At 36.2% G+C, this 15,089-nt stretch overlaps 2 protein-coding genes across 3 annotated transcripts; both read right to left on the minus strand.

Annotated features, from left to right (window-relative positions):
• Positions 1–10,442: 10,442 nt before the first annotated feature.
• On the minus strand, positions 10,443–12,901 carry LOC104878010 (uncharacterized). 2 transcript variants are annotated; one of them, XM_059742105.1, is made up of 5 exons: positions 12,759–12,901; positions 12,555–12,659; positions 12,412–12,481; positions 11,733–11,825; positions 10,443–10,641 (listed from the first exon to the last, which is right to left on the minus strand). In XM_059742105.1, exons 1-4 carry the CDS (start codon positions 12,854–12,856, stop codon positions 11,778–11,780), a joined length of 321 nt encoding a protein of 106 aa, XP_059598088.1. In that variant the 5' UTR covers positions 12,857–12,901; the 3' UTR covers positions 10,443–10,641; positions 11,733–11,777. The 2 variants fall into 2 exon arrangements, with proteins under 2 accessions (XP_059598088.1, XP_059598087.1); XM_059742104.1 differs by lacking the exons at positions 10,443–10,641; positions 11,733–11,825 and having other exon boundaries at positions 12,071–12,481.
• A 144-nt stretch (positions 12,902–13,045) lies between these two features.
• Positions 13,046–14,125, minus strand: LOC132254930 (uncharacterized). The gene is made up of 3 exons (XM_059742002.1): positions 13,996–14,125; positions 13,432–13,656; positions 13,046–13,297 (listed from the first exon to the last, which is right to left on the minus strand). The coding sequence occupies exons 1-3, from the start codon at positions 14,092–14,094 to the stop codon at positions 13,046–13,048; spliced, it is 576 nt and encodes a 191-aa protein (XP_059597985.1). The 5' UTR covers positions 14,095–14,125.
• Between the last annotated feature and the right edge of the window lie 964 nt (positions 14,126–15,089).

Genomic DNA, 15,089 nt, shown 5'->3' on the forward strand with positions numbered 1-15,089 from the left:
AGATGGCGGTGGAGAGGGCTCTGGTGAGGGAACCGGGGACTGCTCTGTTAAGTCTATGGGCTTTGAGCTTTCAACCCTGGCCCTCTTTTGCAGGGGACGGCCCCCTGACCTAGTGAGATAACGCCTCGTCGGAGGATTTTGAGGTGCGGGCTTCGCCGGAGGGGAAACAGCTTTCGATCGCGGAGGCTCAGAGGTGGAGCCTTGAACAGGCGCCCCTCGCGGGATTCGTTTGTAGCTGGAAGGAGAGGAAGATTTGGCTCCTCTGGTTCGCTCCATATCGGACTGTCGAGATTTGGCCGGAAGTGGTGACCGGAGAAAATGATCGGAGACTCGTGCGTCGTCGGGCTCGGGCAAGGAGATGAACAGACGGCTACTATGGCGTTCCCTCCTTTTGAAATCATTTTTAAAAAAAAAAACTCAAATGATCGGTATATATAAAAATAACGAAATATTAAAAGTCATTTTGAGTTTCGCAGAAGAACGTCGATTTCGTAGCAAAAAGCTGTTCTCGCAGCCCATTTCGCAACTTCGAAAGGGATGTCACTGTGCTGCAAAATGGCACTCGATTGCCAAACTTGGTTTCGCAGCTGCGAAATACCTTGCGGAATGGAGCTTTGACTGCGAAAACGGGTATTTTCACGCTTTGTAGCTTCGCAGCTGATTCGCAGCTTCGAAATGGGGGCTTCTGTTCTACGAAGTGGCACTCATGTGCCAAACTTGGTTTCGCAGCTGCGAAAATTTTCGCAGAGGAGTCAAATGAGGTGCGAACTGATTTCGCAAAGGATAGCCGCTTTCGTAGAGACACATTGATTTCGCAGCGGCTTCGTTTAGGTTGTGAAACGGTTTCGCAGCGAAGTGCTAATTTCGCAGAGGCTGCGAAATCTCGCATACCCCTGTTTTTGCTCTGTTTTAACTCTGTTTTTGGGTTGATTTCGCTCCGATTTCTTCCTTTCAAATTTCTTTGCATTTTCTCCCACCTGAGATCATTCAAAAAGATTAAATTACATATAAATACATGCTTTAAGATCAAAAATTAAAATGAAAAGTAGTGAGAAAACTTTGAAATTTACAAAAATTTTGGACTGTGGTGAAACCAAGTCCATCAAACCCTTATTTGCTTAGGCTTTTTGTGGTTCAAGGAGGTTGATTTCCTCCTTTTCTGGTTTGAACGGCTCCATGAACGGCTTGAGACGATATCCATTGACTCTAAAGGTGTCTTTGCCATTGGAATTCAATAATTCCACCACTCCATTGACGTATACCTGGTGAATAATGAACGGGCCTATCCACCTTGACTTGAGCTTTCCAGGGAAGATATGGAGTCTTGTGTCATAGAGTAGAACTCTTTGTCCTTTCTGAAATTCTTTGTTGGAAATTTGTTGATCATGCCACTTCTTCATCCTCTGTTTTGCAACTTTGGAGTTGATATAAGCATCATTTCTTAATTCCTCCATCTCATTAAGGTCTAGGCACCTCTTTGCTCCAGCTCTGATCAAGTCCATATTCAACTTTTTGATTGCCCACCAAGCTTTGTATTCAACTTCCACAGGGAGATGGCATGCTTTACCATACACAAGACGATAGGGAGACATGCCAAGAATAGTCTTATAAGCTGTTCTATACGCCCATAATGAATCATGAAGCCTAATAGACCAATCTTTTCTGCTTGCATTCACCACTTTCATCAATATGTTCTTTATTTCCCTATTGGCTAGCTCAACTTGCCCGGAAGTCTGAGGATGATAAGGTGTAGCTACCTTATGCTTCACTCCATACTTGGCTAATAAAGTTTCAAAAGGTTTGTTGCAAAAATGAGCACCTCCATCACTGAATATGGCTTTGGGCACCCCAAATCTTGAAAAGATGTTCTCTTTAAGAAATTTGAGAACCACCCTGTGATCATTTTGTTTACAGGGGATTGCCTCAACCCATTTAGAAACATAATCCACCCCCACCAAGATGTAAGAATTACCAAAAGACATTGGGAAAGGTCCCATGAAGTCAATGCCCCATACATCAAATAGCTCAACTATTAGAATGGGGTTCATAGGCATTTGATTTCTTTTTGTTAACTTTCCAAGCCTTTGGCATCTATCACAACTTCTACACATGATGTGGGCGTCTTTGAAAAGAGATGGCCAAGTAAACCCTGATTGCAACACCTTCATAGTTGTCTTCTGAGAGGCAAAGTGGCCCCCACATGCATTCTCGTGACAATGGTTTAGAATCCCTTGTTGTTCATCTTCAGGGACACACTTTCTTATGATCTGATCTGCACAATACTTAAAAAGGAAGGGCTCCTCCCAATAATAAGCATGAATTTTGGCAAAGAAATGTTTCCTGTCCTGTGCATTCCACTCACTTGGAATTTCACCAATAACTAGATAATTAGCCATATGAGCATACCAAGGAGTTTTCACTAGGAACATGAGTGATTCCTCAGGAAAGTCATCATTAATAGGCAAGGAATGAGAATTATGTGCTATAACTAACCTTGAAAGGTGGTCAGCTACCACATTCTCCACTCCTTTCTTATCTTTGATTTGGAGATCGAATTCTTGTAGTAAAAGAATCCATCTTATCAACCTTGCTTTTGCATCTTGCTTTGTCAATAAATACTTCAAGGCTGAATGGTAAGTGAAAACAATGATGAAAGACCCTACCAAATAAGTACGAAATTTGTCCAAGGCAAATACCACAGCTAACAATTCTTTCTCTGTAGTTGTGTAGTTCCTTTGAGCTTCGTTCAATGTTTTGCTTGCATAGTAGATCACATAGGGCTTTCCATCTTCTCTTTGGCCAAGCATAGCTCCTATAGCAAAGTCACTGGCATCACACATCAGTTCAAAGGGTAGTTGCCAGTTAGGGGCTCTCACTATTGAAGTTGTTGTTAAAAATTTCTTCAGTTGATCAAAGCTATTTTGACATCTTTCATCCCATATAAACTTATCATCCTTAGCTAACAGCTCACAAAGAGGTTTTGAAAGACTTGAAAAACCTTTTATAAACCTCCTATAGAACCCTGCATGGCCAAGGAACTGCCTTACTCCTTTTACAGTTGTTGGGGATGACAATTTAACAATAAGCTCCACTTTTGCTTTATCTACTTCAATGCCTTTTTCGGAGATGATATGGCCAAGGACAATTCCTTGACGTACCATAAAATGGCATTTCTCCCAGTTGAGCACCAAGTCTTTTTCAATGCATCTGTGAAGAACTACCTCCAAATTGATTAAGCATTCCTCAAATGTACCTCCATATACGGTGATGTCATCCATGAAAACCTCCATAATTCGCTCCACCATATCACTGAAAATACTCAACATACATCTTTGAAATGTTGCAGGTGCATTGCATAAACCAAATGGCATTCTTCTGTAAGCATACGTTCCAAATGGACATGTAAAAGTGGTTTTTTCCTGATCTTCCACATCAATTTCAATTTGAAAATACCCTAAATACCCGTCCAAGAAACAATAGAACGGATGGCCAGAGACTCTTTCCAACACTTGATCAATAAATGGCAATGGAAAATGATCTTTCCTGGTTACAGCATTCAACTTTCTATAATCAATACACACCCTCCAACCTGAAGTGAGGCGTGTAGTAATTTCTTCCCCTTTTTCGTTCTGAACCATAGTAATCCCTGACTTCTTTGGTACCACTTGAGTAGGACTCACCCAAGGGCTGTCAGATATAGGGTAAATAATGCATGCTTAAAGTAACTTCAGCACCTCAGCTCGCACCACCTCTTGTAAATGGGGATTCAATCTTCTTTGAAGTTGACGAATTGGCTTTGCTTCCTCCTCCATATATATATGATGCGTGCAAACTAAAGGACTAATGCCTTTCAAGTCGGATATTTGTCATCCTATTGCCTTCTTACACCTCTTGAGAACTTCCAGTAAAGACTTCTCTTGATGACTGGTCAGAGATGAAGATATTACGACAGGACATTGATTATTTTCTTCAAGGTATGTATATTTCAGCTCCACGGGTAGAGGCTTCAGATTGAGTTTTGGAGTCTCTTTTTCAGCAGCTGCTCCTTCTTCTTTATTGAACAAAGGTAGAATCTCTTCTATCATTCTCCAACTTTGTAGAGTAGCAAGCACATTAGGGGGATCAGACAAACCTTCCTCAACATCCGCAAGACTTTCATTCAGCTTGTTCTGCATATTCTGATTACAATGCTCCTCTACTAGAGTATCAATAATGCATAGCTCTTCTGGACCCTCTTCTTCTTCCGGAGTGGTTTGCTTTTTAGACATATAGGGATATTGAGATCAAGTGTCATGTTGCCAAAAGTGAGTTGCATAAGCCCATTCCTACAGTTGATGATTGCATTTGAGGTAGCAAGGAATGACCTTCCAAGGATGATAGGAACTAAATTAGCTTCCTTTACAGTAGGGTCTGTATCAAGAACAATAAAATCTACCGGATAGTAGAAATTATCAACTTGAACCAAGACATCTTCAATTACCTCCCTTGGAATTTTTACTGATCTATCTGCTAGAGATAGAGTGATTGCCGTTGGCTTCAACTCACCAAGTCCCAATTGCTTGTAGACAGAGTATGGAAGCAAATTCACACTTGCTCCCAAGTCTAACAAAGCTTTCTCCACTACATTTCCTCCAATCATGACTGAAATGGTAGGACTTCCCTGATCTTTGTACTTCAATGGAGACTTGCATTGTAAGATTGCACTGACTTGCTCGGTCAAGAAGGCTTTCTTATTTACAATCAACCCTCTTTTGATAGTACATAAGTCCTTTAGGAATTTTGCATATGTTGGAACTTGTTTAATCATATCCAGCAGTGGGATATTGACTTTCACTTGTCTCAATACTTCAAGGATTTCAGATGCATTTCTAATCCCCTTTTTCCCATGTAATGCTTGAGGAAAAGGCGGAGAAGTTGATTTCTTCAGCATTTCTTCCGTCAGAAGTTCCTTCTCTGGAATTGCATTCATTGTTGAATCATAGTCCTCCTTCTTTTCACTGATTTCTCTCTTTTTGTCTTCCATTTCCTCCCCTTTCTTTGTCTCTTCTACCTCCTCAACATGTGGCTTGGGTGTTGGCTTCTCAATTTTTTTTCCACTCCTTAGAGTGATCAAGGCTTTGACATCCTTCATCTGTGATGATTCTCCTTCAAGGCTTTCCACTTCATGGACACCCTTGGGGTTTTGGTGGGGTTGAGAAGGAAATCTTCCCTTTTCTTGCACTGTGTTCAAATTTGTGAGCCTTGAAATTGAGTATTGGAGATTATCAAACTTTTGGGATATATCATTTTGCATTCCATCCATCTTTTTGTTCAAAGTACTCTCCACTCTGTCAATTCTTTGACTGAGTTGAGTATTGATGGCCTTTTAGTTTTCAACAAAATCTCCCACTACCTTGCTGAGATTTGCTATTGCTTGTTCAAGACTTGAAGATTGTTGAGATGGTTGATCTGGCTGTTGTACTGAGTTGCTAGCCTTCCATGAGAAATTTGGATGATTCCTCCAACTTGAGTTGTAAGTATTTCCATACGGTGCATTGTTATTAGACTTGAATTGTCCAATAACATTTGCTTGATCTCCAAACATTTCCCTTTCAGCTGAAATTGTAGGGCACTCCTCCACCAAATGTTCATATGATTGACAATTAGGACAAAGCTTCACTTGCACTGGTGCTTCAGCAATAGCTTGCACTTCATGCACCTTTTTCAGTTCCAGCTCCTCCAATCTTCTTGTCACAACTGCAAACTTTGCTTTCATATCATCATCTTCTTTCAAGGTATACATCCCAGGCTTAGCATTGAAAGCACTGAGTTGAGGTTTCATCTTTCCCACTTCTCCTTTGGTTGGTTCATCCCATCCCCTTGAAACTTCAGCTGCATAGCTCAAGAAATCCATAGCTTCCTCTGGATTTTTGCTCATGAAATCTCCTCCACACGTTGTCTCGAGGAGTTGCTTCATTGAGGAAGACATCCCATCATAAAAATAGCTCACCAATAGCCAAGTATCAAAACCATGGTGAGGGCAAGCATTTATAGCTTCCATATATCTTTCCCAACACTCATAGAATTTCTCATTCTCTTTAGCTGAGAAGTTTGAAATTTGCCTTTTCAAGCCATTTGTTCTATGAGTGGGAAAAAATTTCTTGAGGAATTCAACTTGTAAGTCAGTCCAAGTGCGGATACTCCTTGGCCTTAAAGAATTAAGCCAAATTTTGGCCTTATTCTTTAAAGTGAAAGGAAATAACTTAAGACTCATCAAATCAATTGAAGCTCCTCCCTCTTGGAATGTATTACAAACATCTTCAAATTCCTTGATGTGTGCGTAGGGATTTTCACTTTCCATCCCATGGAAAGTTGGTAGAAGTGGAACAAGATACAGTCTAATCACTAGCTGCTCTGTAGGGGGCACTATACATGATGGTGCACTCATACGAGGTGGATGCATGAGGTCCCTCATTGATCTGAATTCATTGAGATTGTCTTGACGACCTTGGTGACTATGCTGATCTTCAGGTGTAGCTTCCATGATATTCAAGCTCAATTCCAATTCCTTGTTATGAGGTGTATCACATTTAACAAGCCTTCCTCCACTATCTCGTATCCAATTTGGCATACACAACTAGTATCTATCTGTAACTAAAATGAAAATAAAGGACAACAAAAGAAAACAGGGCTACGAAAAACAAAATAAAACTAAGTTGAATTTAAAAGATAAATTTGGATTATAAATTAGTAGAAAAAGAATGAGAATTAGTAAAGCAAAAGAAACGGTACCAATCTTGTGATGAAAATCACAAGTGCTCTGAAATAGTATCACTATAAACTTGACACCTTCCCCGGCAACGACACCATTTGATTCATGCCCAATTGATGTCTCAGTTGATTCGTGTCTAGCTGGTACTCCTTGATTGAGGGAGTAATCAACAAAATTTATAACCTATTACACCATATACTAGGGTAGCAAAGACAAAGCTACTATAGTATAGTGGCTCTAGGATCGTTCACTGGGAAGGGTTTCCAAATTACAAATGATACCAATTCAAAGTGAATTGGTGCTTTTTCATTTCAAGGTTAGCTCAAGAAATAAAACACAAACTTTGGTTTAAAAAGATTTAGATTTAAGCTAACGGCAAAACAAGTAATGGAAATTAATTATGAAGAAAAACATTCCTTGGAGATTTTTGGTTCACAGGGGAGGTTCCTCATGCAAAAACATAGCTCCGGTCAGTTGGTTCATTTCCTCGCATTAGAGAATTAGCATATAGTCAATTCTCAAATCGGTGCTGTATAAATGCATCCCTGAATTGGATTTCAACTTTAATTCCCTCTGACTGATGCAACTTGCAATGGTTCATGCCTCTCACGAGCACTTACCATTCAAGATGATCTTTAACCTTGGACTTCCCTTCAAAAGCTCGCAAGAGATAACTAATGGATGTCTCCTTGGAGTCCAAAAGCTTACCAAGTGTTGGCAATTCTAAAAAATCCTACCTTCAAGTCACCTCCCAGAGGCTCGCAAAGGGTAAACTAGTGTATCTCCTTGGACGGAGATCACTTGCCTTACCAAGTGTTGGCCTAGGTGACTTCAAGGCATTTTAAGTTAACTAAAAACATAAAGAAATCACCAAAGGATCACACTTACTCTTCATTCATGGCTGAAACCACAAAACTACTAATTCATGCACTTGGAACCTTTCCCGGCAACCTTAGCTCCAAGGAATTAAAGGTTTAGTTACTCATTCTCTGGGGAAACTTCCTCAAAGAGTGCATAACTAAGAAAATGAAAAATACAATCAAAGTGAGAAGGTAAGGCAAAGCAAAGCTCTGTATTTTTACTTCCTTCCAAACGTTTACAAAAAGGGTCGTCCTTTGTTACAGGCTCTCCAGAGCTATTTATATAAAAAAATTACAATACTAATTATTACATGGATATTTAGTCTTTTTCCTAACTTAAAAGCTAAGGAAACTTATAATTGGTAGCTTACAAGGAGAATTTTGGGATTTAGACAACAAAAATCTGATGAAAAATATCTCCAAGTGTCGGTTGTAAATATCGGGAAGCACTAGGGACCATTTCGCAGATGCAAACGGGGTCTGCGAGATTTCGCAGATGCACAAAAAGGGTTGCGAAATCACTTCACAGCAAACGCCTAATTTCGCAATGCTGCGAAGTGGTCTTTCATCTTGTGGTATTCGGCTTCCATCATGACGGGAAACTTCAGGGGGGAAACACAGCACTGTACAAAAAGGCTGCGAAATCATCTCGCAACAAAAGGGTGATTTCGCAGCGCTGTGCAAAATTCTTCCTTCAGCTTGGAGTGATCGGCTTGCAATGGCTGTAAATCCTTTATTTCAACTCCAAATTGTGCACCGTTTGAAGCATTGGATTGTTGACTTCCTGAGCTTCGAAACGACATATAGCATGCATAAATTGGACTTCAGGAAGTGCTCCAAAAGTGGTTGACATGACTGTCATCAAGAATGCTTCATGGCAGATTTATCTTTGCTTTTGCTCCTTTCATTCCGGATTTTCTTATGGCAAAGGACTTCAAAGATTTGGTTCTTCATGTTTCTGAGCTTTCCATTGCTTTGCCATGGATTCCAAGTAACTCTCCTCAATCTCGGGTTGCTTTGGTGATCAAAAAGCTATCAAAACACCAAAACTTAACACAATTTGATTAGAATTGATTGCGAAGGTCCTTAACATGTTAATTGAGTTAAAAGGCAATAACTACTACTCAAAAGTGTTTAAAAGAGTTAATTATAAGTTATCAAATTGCACTTTTTGAGTAGTAATCACAATAATGAAGTGGATGTTTGTTATATTCCATATAAAGAGCAAACAACTAATGTCTTTTCTAATAACAAGGATTCTAACAACATAATCAACTAAGAGTTTGTTATGCCAGCTCAGACTGTAAGTAACTGAACCCTCTTGTAATAGCTATATATAGCATAATCAATAATAGACTTAAGTGAGTGTCGTAATTCTCACCAAATCTCTTCTCTCTCTAAGTTGGTATAAGAGCAAGTTTGCATTTGAGAATTCTTTTATCTCTCTCTCTCTTCTTTCTCTTTCTAAATTCTTCCATTTGTTTTTGAAATTTTTCTCTAGAAACATATCTTTGACCTCTTCTACTTCCTTTGGTGCTCCTAATTTTCTTATGGCCTCTTTTGTTCCAAATTTCAATGTTTTTCTCTTTGGTTGGATCACAATAAGTGCTACTAATGGCGAGCTCAAGTGCTTTCAACTATACGAGCTTAAAGATTTGAAGGCTTTTGTTTGGATTTGTTCTAATTCTGCCTCAATTTGTCAAAGTTCCTTGTAACAGTCATAGTTCTCCACCAACTGGGGTTTAGAATCTTGATTTCCTAATTTGAATGAGACATGATCAATTTCTTCCAAGCTAGATTCTTTTACCGATGAGCGAATCAATGCTCAATCATGTCAATCATTGTGCTACTAGTATTGAAGTTTGGTCCACACGTGAATAACATTTTTGGTCTCAATTGAAGGCCAAAGTGATGTAGCTTTGTATGATGCTATAGACATTGAAGAAATGAGCTCTTAGTGTAGAGGAGTATATTATTAAGATGTGAGGTTTGACTGACAATCTTAACTCTATTGGTCAGGTCATTATTGATAAAGATATGATTCTTTATATTCTTATTGGATTTTATCCTAAATATGAGTCAATCATTGTTAATCTTACTTCAAGAAATGATGTTTTCACTCTTCAAGAGGTTCAATTCTACAAGGAAAATGTCAAAAGATGACGCTTTTTAAGTGTCAAGATAGATATAAGATGACGCTTTTTAAAAGCGTCATTTATTAGACTGTCATCTTTTTAAATCGCATACGTTGACACTTTTTAGAAGTGTCATCTTCTTTGCACGTCAACCATGACGCTCATAGTAAGTGTCATTATTTGAAACATTGACGCTTTATAAGTGTCATCATATGTTAATAATTTCATTCATGTCAATATTGACACTCAATGAAGCGTCATTGTATAGGTAGAAGCAACATTGACACTCAATATAAGTGTCATCTTATAACTTTTTATTTGTAGGAGCAACGTTGACACTTAATAAAGCGTCATTGTATAAGTAGAAGCAACATTGACACTCTATAAGTGTCATCTTATAGCTTTTTTATTTGTAGGAGCAACATTGACACTCATAATAAGTGTCATCGTATAGCATTTTATACCTTGACACTAAAAAAAAATGTCATGTTTTTTTAACATCAACCTTGACGCTTTTGAGAAGTGTTATCTTCTGTTTATTCAAGTAAAGCATGACGCTTTAAAAAAGCGTCATCTTATCTCATATAAAATTTTAATAGCCCAAAAATTAAAATGTCCTAATTATGCCCTGTTTTATAATTTTCTATCAACAATTAAATTAATAATGAAATCTTAATTTAAGAATCTCCATTGACAAAAAGTATCAAATATGGTCTTCCTTTTTCACTATTACAATTTATCCATAAACATCATACATAATCAACAACTAAAACCAACAATTTTACAACTTCTTCTTCAACTTTGAATTGTTCATAACCTTCACTACATCTAGTTTTACATCATTTTTCTTCCAAGTGCAAAAGGATGGTTGTAACTCACTTTCTAGATGCTCAATCTGCAAAATAATTGAGAGGGTTACATATTTATTAGTATTAACAAATAGTTAAGAAGCAACTTTGTAAATGAAATGTGTATATGCCAATTTTAAATTTCCAAAATATCTTTCTTCCATTGCAATAAATTTCAAAATATCAAAAGAACTCAACAAACTCCAATAATTTTATTACACCAAATTTCTAAATATTTTAGAACTCTTATTCTATTTTTTTTTTTTTTTTAAAAAAAAGTTTTTATCTCATCGACTATTTTGGTATGATTTTTATCTTATTTATGAAACTTCAACCATTAACATCTTCTCATTCTTCTTATAGGTTGTACAAGACATTAGATGTTTTGCATGAGAAGGAACTAAGGAATGAAAAAAAAAAACAAAAAAAACTAGAAGTCCGAAAAATTATAAAATTGTAAATTAACATATTTATGTAAAATTATAAAATTGTGTTAAAATATCTATGTTCTTCTTATTGTATTAGTATGTCAACATTTAATAATATGAGGATATCTATTATCTAAATATGGAACTTGCATGAAATGATCTCTAAACATGGAATTGATTCATAAAACTTACAATAACCACAACATGTTACCTCAAAATTCTTTTGATGATATGTTTTGAATTGTTTGTGGGTGTCCTTCATCAAGAGCAGTAGTGATGTTGTTAATAGAATGACCTATGCCTTTTTGTACAACCTGAAGAATATATAATAAACAATTTAACAACCAATTAGTAAGAGGTGCTATTTCCTTCCATAGGCTTATTTATAAGAAGTCTTAAACTAACTTCCTATTTTTTATGTAAAAGAAAATGGAAGTACAAGATATTATAGACTTTAAGCCCATTAGTATAGTAGGAGACCTTTATAAATTGAGATTAAAGAAGCTTATAAAGCTAGTAATCTTAAAGACCAAAAATTCTTTTGTAGAGAATAGACAAATTCCTAATTCATGCATATGTAATGAAACTAAAGGCTCTACGAAAATGAGCTTGGACATGCAGGAATTTTTGTAGCTATGCTATTGTAGGATTTCTCCAAATCTAACTGATAATAATTTGTAGAGGAAATATACAAAAGTTGTTACACCTACCATGTCTACTTGGCTTCACCTCTCAATATGCCAACTATACATCAATCATAATAGAGCAACCCCCAAAATGATCCATATTGAAAACACTGCCAACTAGGAGTACAAAGATATACATTAACAAATTATCATTGTGAATAAATCCATTATAAAATTAACATTAACAAAATATTGACTACATCTTTAAAAGAATATGAAGTTGTATTAGACTATAAGTTATAAGAGGTACCTTCAAACATGAGTAATGATTAACTGAGTCACTAACATAACCCAATCTGATTGAACTTCATTAATTTCCATTTCACTATATGATTTCTTCCCGCAAAACTGAATTGGAGTGATATATACAATTCACTAAGTTCAATTGACCAAAAAAAAAAAAAATGCTATAGTAAAATGACCAACCATATGAATTGAATTGAGTGCAAACCTTTGATGTTAGTTGGTTTGGATTAGCAATGATTTCCTTCATATATCTCATCACGTAATACCCACATTCCACACTACCTAGTTGTCTTGGGCACTATGGGAAAAGTATCAACAATTGCAATAAACACTAGAATGATGTTCTTACTTCTTTAGCATCTTATTGATGATCATATTAATAACCATCCATTTTCTAATTTTGTCATAAATTAAGTGGTGAAGCAATATATTTTAATCTAAACAAATAAGTACTTACAACCACTTTCACCCAAGTTGGCTCCCTCTTTGATGTTTTCTGTTTTTCCGGTGGGTTGATTCTCATTGCCCTATAAAACGAATTAAAAAGATGTTATTTAGACACTATCAATTGTATTAAAATAGGAGAAAATATATACTTACATGTTAACTATGTCCTTAAGATCATCACATGGTTGACAGACCATTGGATCAAGGTAATATGCAATCATTTTCTTCATCTCCAATGCCACTAACACCCAATGGAAACTAAAGAAAAGAAATGAAAATTGTAATATAGTATCCACAAATTCAAACATCACAAACTAACTTACAAACACCATATTGATATTTAGGATAAAAGGTTACTCTGGGTTGTATGGAATAAGCATAAATTCAGCATGCTTTGTATTCTTTAGTCGATCTGCAATAACCCTTGACCTGTTTTCCTTGCTTCCCTCTCCCATTCCAGCTTTTGAGACCAATGCTGGATTGACAAAAACATATCGTTCGGCCTGCTTTACATCAATCAACTTTCTATGCAAATGCCTGGTTATAACCCACATGACAAGTTATCAACAATCATTATAGGTCATTAGAAAATAACCTTCTATCTCATAATCTTGTGAAAAGTCATTCAAAAATTATAAAATCCCTTACCATATGTAGTATAAAATACAATTGGATGACACTTCTTTTGATGATATTATCATTTCCATATCTTCTTTCATCATGAAGGTCTTGAAACTCTCACCAAAAACATCACTTGGGAAGTTTATAGGGTGTGTTCTTGATGTACTCAGCATGAGGCCAACCAATGTCTCAAAATTTTTCATATCTTGTGGTTTTTCACCCTTGGATTTGACTTCAACTTCATTTACTTTTTGTTTCTTTGCTTTCTTAGATGCCTGTACAATAAAGAACCATGGTACAAATCAAATTAACTAGTTTATATATATATATATATATATATATATATATATATATATATATATATAGATATATAAAGTCATTATAAAGTTTGGTAATTAAATTTACTTACTAAGATGGGAGTACGGATGATGACCAAATCATTTGGCCACAAAACTTGGTAACCAATTGCAGCCCCAACAGTAGTAGTTTGTCCAGGAATAGGAATGGGAAGGGGTGCACTTGAATCATAAGGAGCATCAACAACTACTAAATAGTTGGGACCACATTCAAGTATAATTGTTCCACTTGCCACTATATTTTCCTTGGTGCCTATGGCCAGCTCACATTTTCTAACCTACAAAACTCAATTCACAATAATCACTTCAATATTAGTGGGTTTATACAAAACTAACATAAATGCATTATCATCATCAATCACCTTATAGCTTCTATTACAATGATAAATGCAATTTCATTTACATTCAATTGCAACAAACTTGCATGATAACATTTCAGTCCATTGCATATAACTCAACCCATAATTTAGACATATCCTATTATATGTTGCCACATCAAAGAAGACCATATATGTTGCCACCAACATTTGAAGTAAATTCAAACAAAAAAATTAAGTTAAATTATTTCTCGTATTAGAGGAAACTTTGTCATCAAATTAGCTTAACTGAATAAATACCTTCTTCTGTGGTTCTATTGCTTCTGGTGGGGTCACATCTTCAACTTTACGGATTGGCTTATCCACTGCTTCTGGTAGGAGAAGTTGTTTTTGCTTCATGTTTGAACTGCTAACATCAGATTGGGGAGTAACAACTCCTACTTGCGATAGTTTTGCTAGCACTTCTACCTGAAATATTCTTTGTTCTTCTTTAGATGCTGCTATGAAATCCCTGACAGCACAATCTGCAACACTATTGAAATATTGGCGAGGTGTGTCGTGCTTCCCTTTGGCCCTAACTCGACCACTATACTCAGGAGTACCCAATGCTTCCACGAGTATATCATTACTTCTACTAACACTTCTACCATTCTCTTGAGACTCTTTCAATAGCTTGTCCTTAAAAAATATTAATTATAAAGTTAAATTGCAAATTTGTTATTGTAAATAACTTATTATAAATATATGTAATTAAAATTGAAAAATATTCACTTACTATTTTCTCAATTACTGGTATGGCCACTTCATCAAAGGTGCCGTCCTTTTTTTCCCTTGCTTTCTTCCACAATATGCTTCGATCAATAGTTTTAGTTGATCCACTTGCAACCATATTTCAAAATAGGTTAATGTATAATATAATTATCATATAACCCTATTATGTATTATGCATAAAATAAATAAAAAACAATTAATAGGCTTACACTTACCATCTCTTCCTCAAGACCGGCATATCCTTTCCTACTTAGATGGTGATTATAAATGTTTCTCTTTCTTCTTTCTTTTTGAATTTCTCGATATTCCTATAAATTAAAATTTTATAATTAATGAATGTGAATAAGAGGTATGTAAAGAGTCTTAATTATACCTTAAAGTTGTCAGACAATCTATCTTTGACAAATATTGTCCAATCTTCATCCTCAATAAAAGTATATTGAATTGGTGGTCTTTTGAGGAGCTCTGGTTGGTCTTCGAAAGGAAGAATGTACTTCACTGTTAGCAAGTTCTTAAAGGACCGAAAGCATTTTCCCATTGTTAACATACAATTCCTCCTGCTTTTATGATTTAATGAAAAGCAGTCTGCACATTAATACCAAACTTTAGTAATTTCAAGAGGT

This window comes from Vitis vinifera, chromosome 13 (assembly GCF_030704535.1).
Source record: "Vitis vinifera cultivar Pinot Noir 40024 chromosome 13, ASM3070453v1".
Classification (NCBI taxonomy): Eukaryota; Viridiplantae; Streptophyta; class Magnoliopsida; order Vitales; family Vitaceae; genus Vitis; species Vitis vinifera.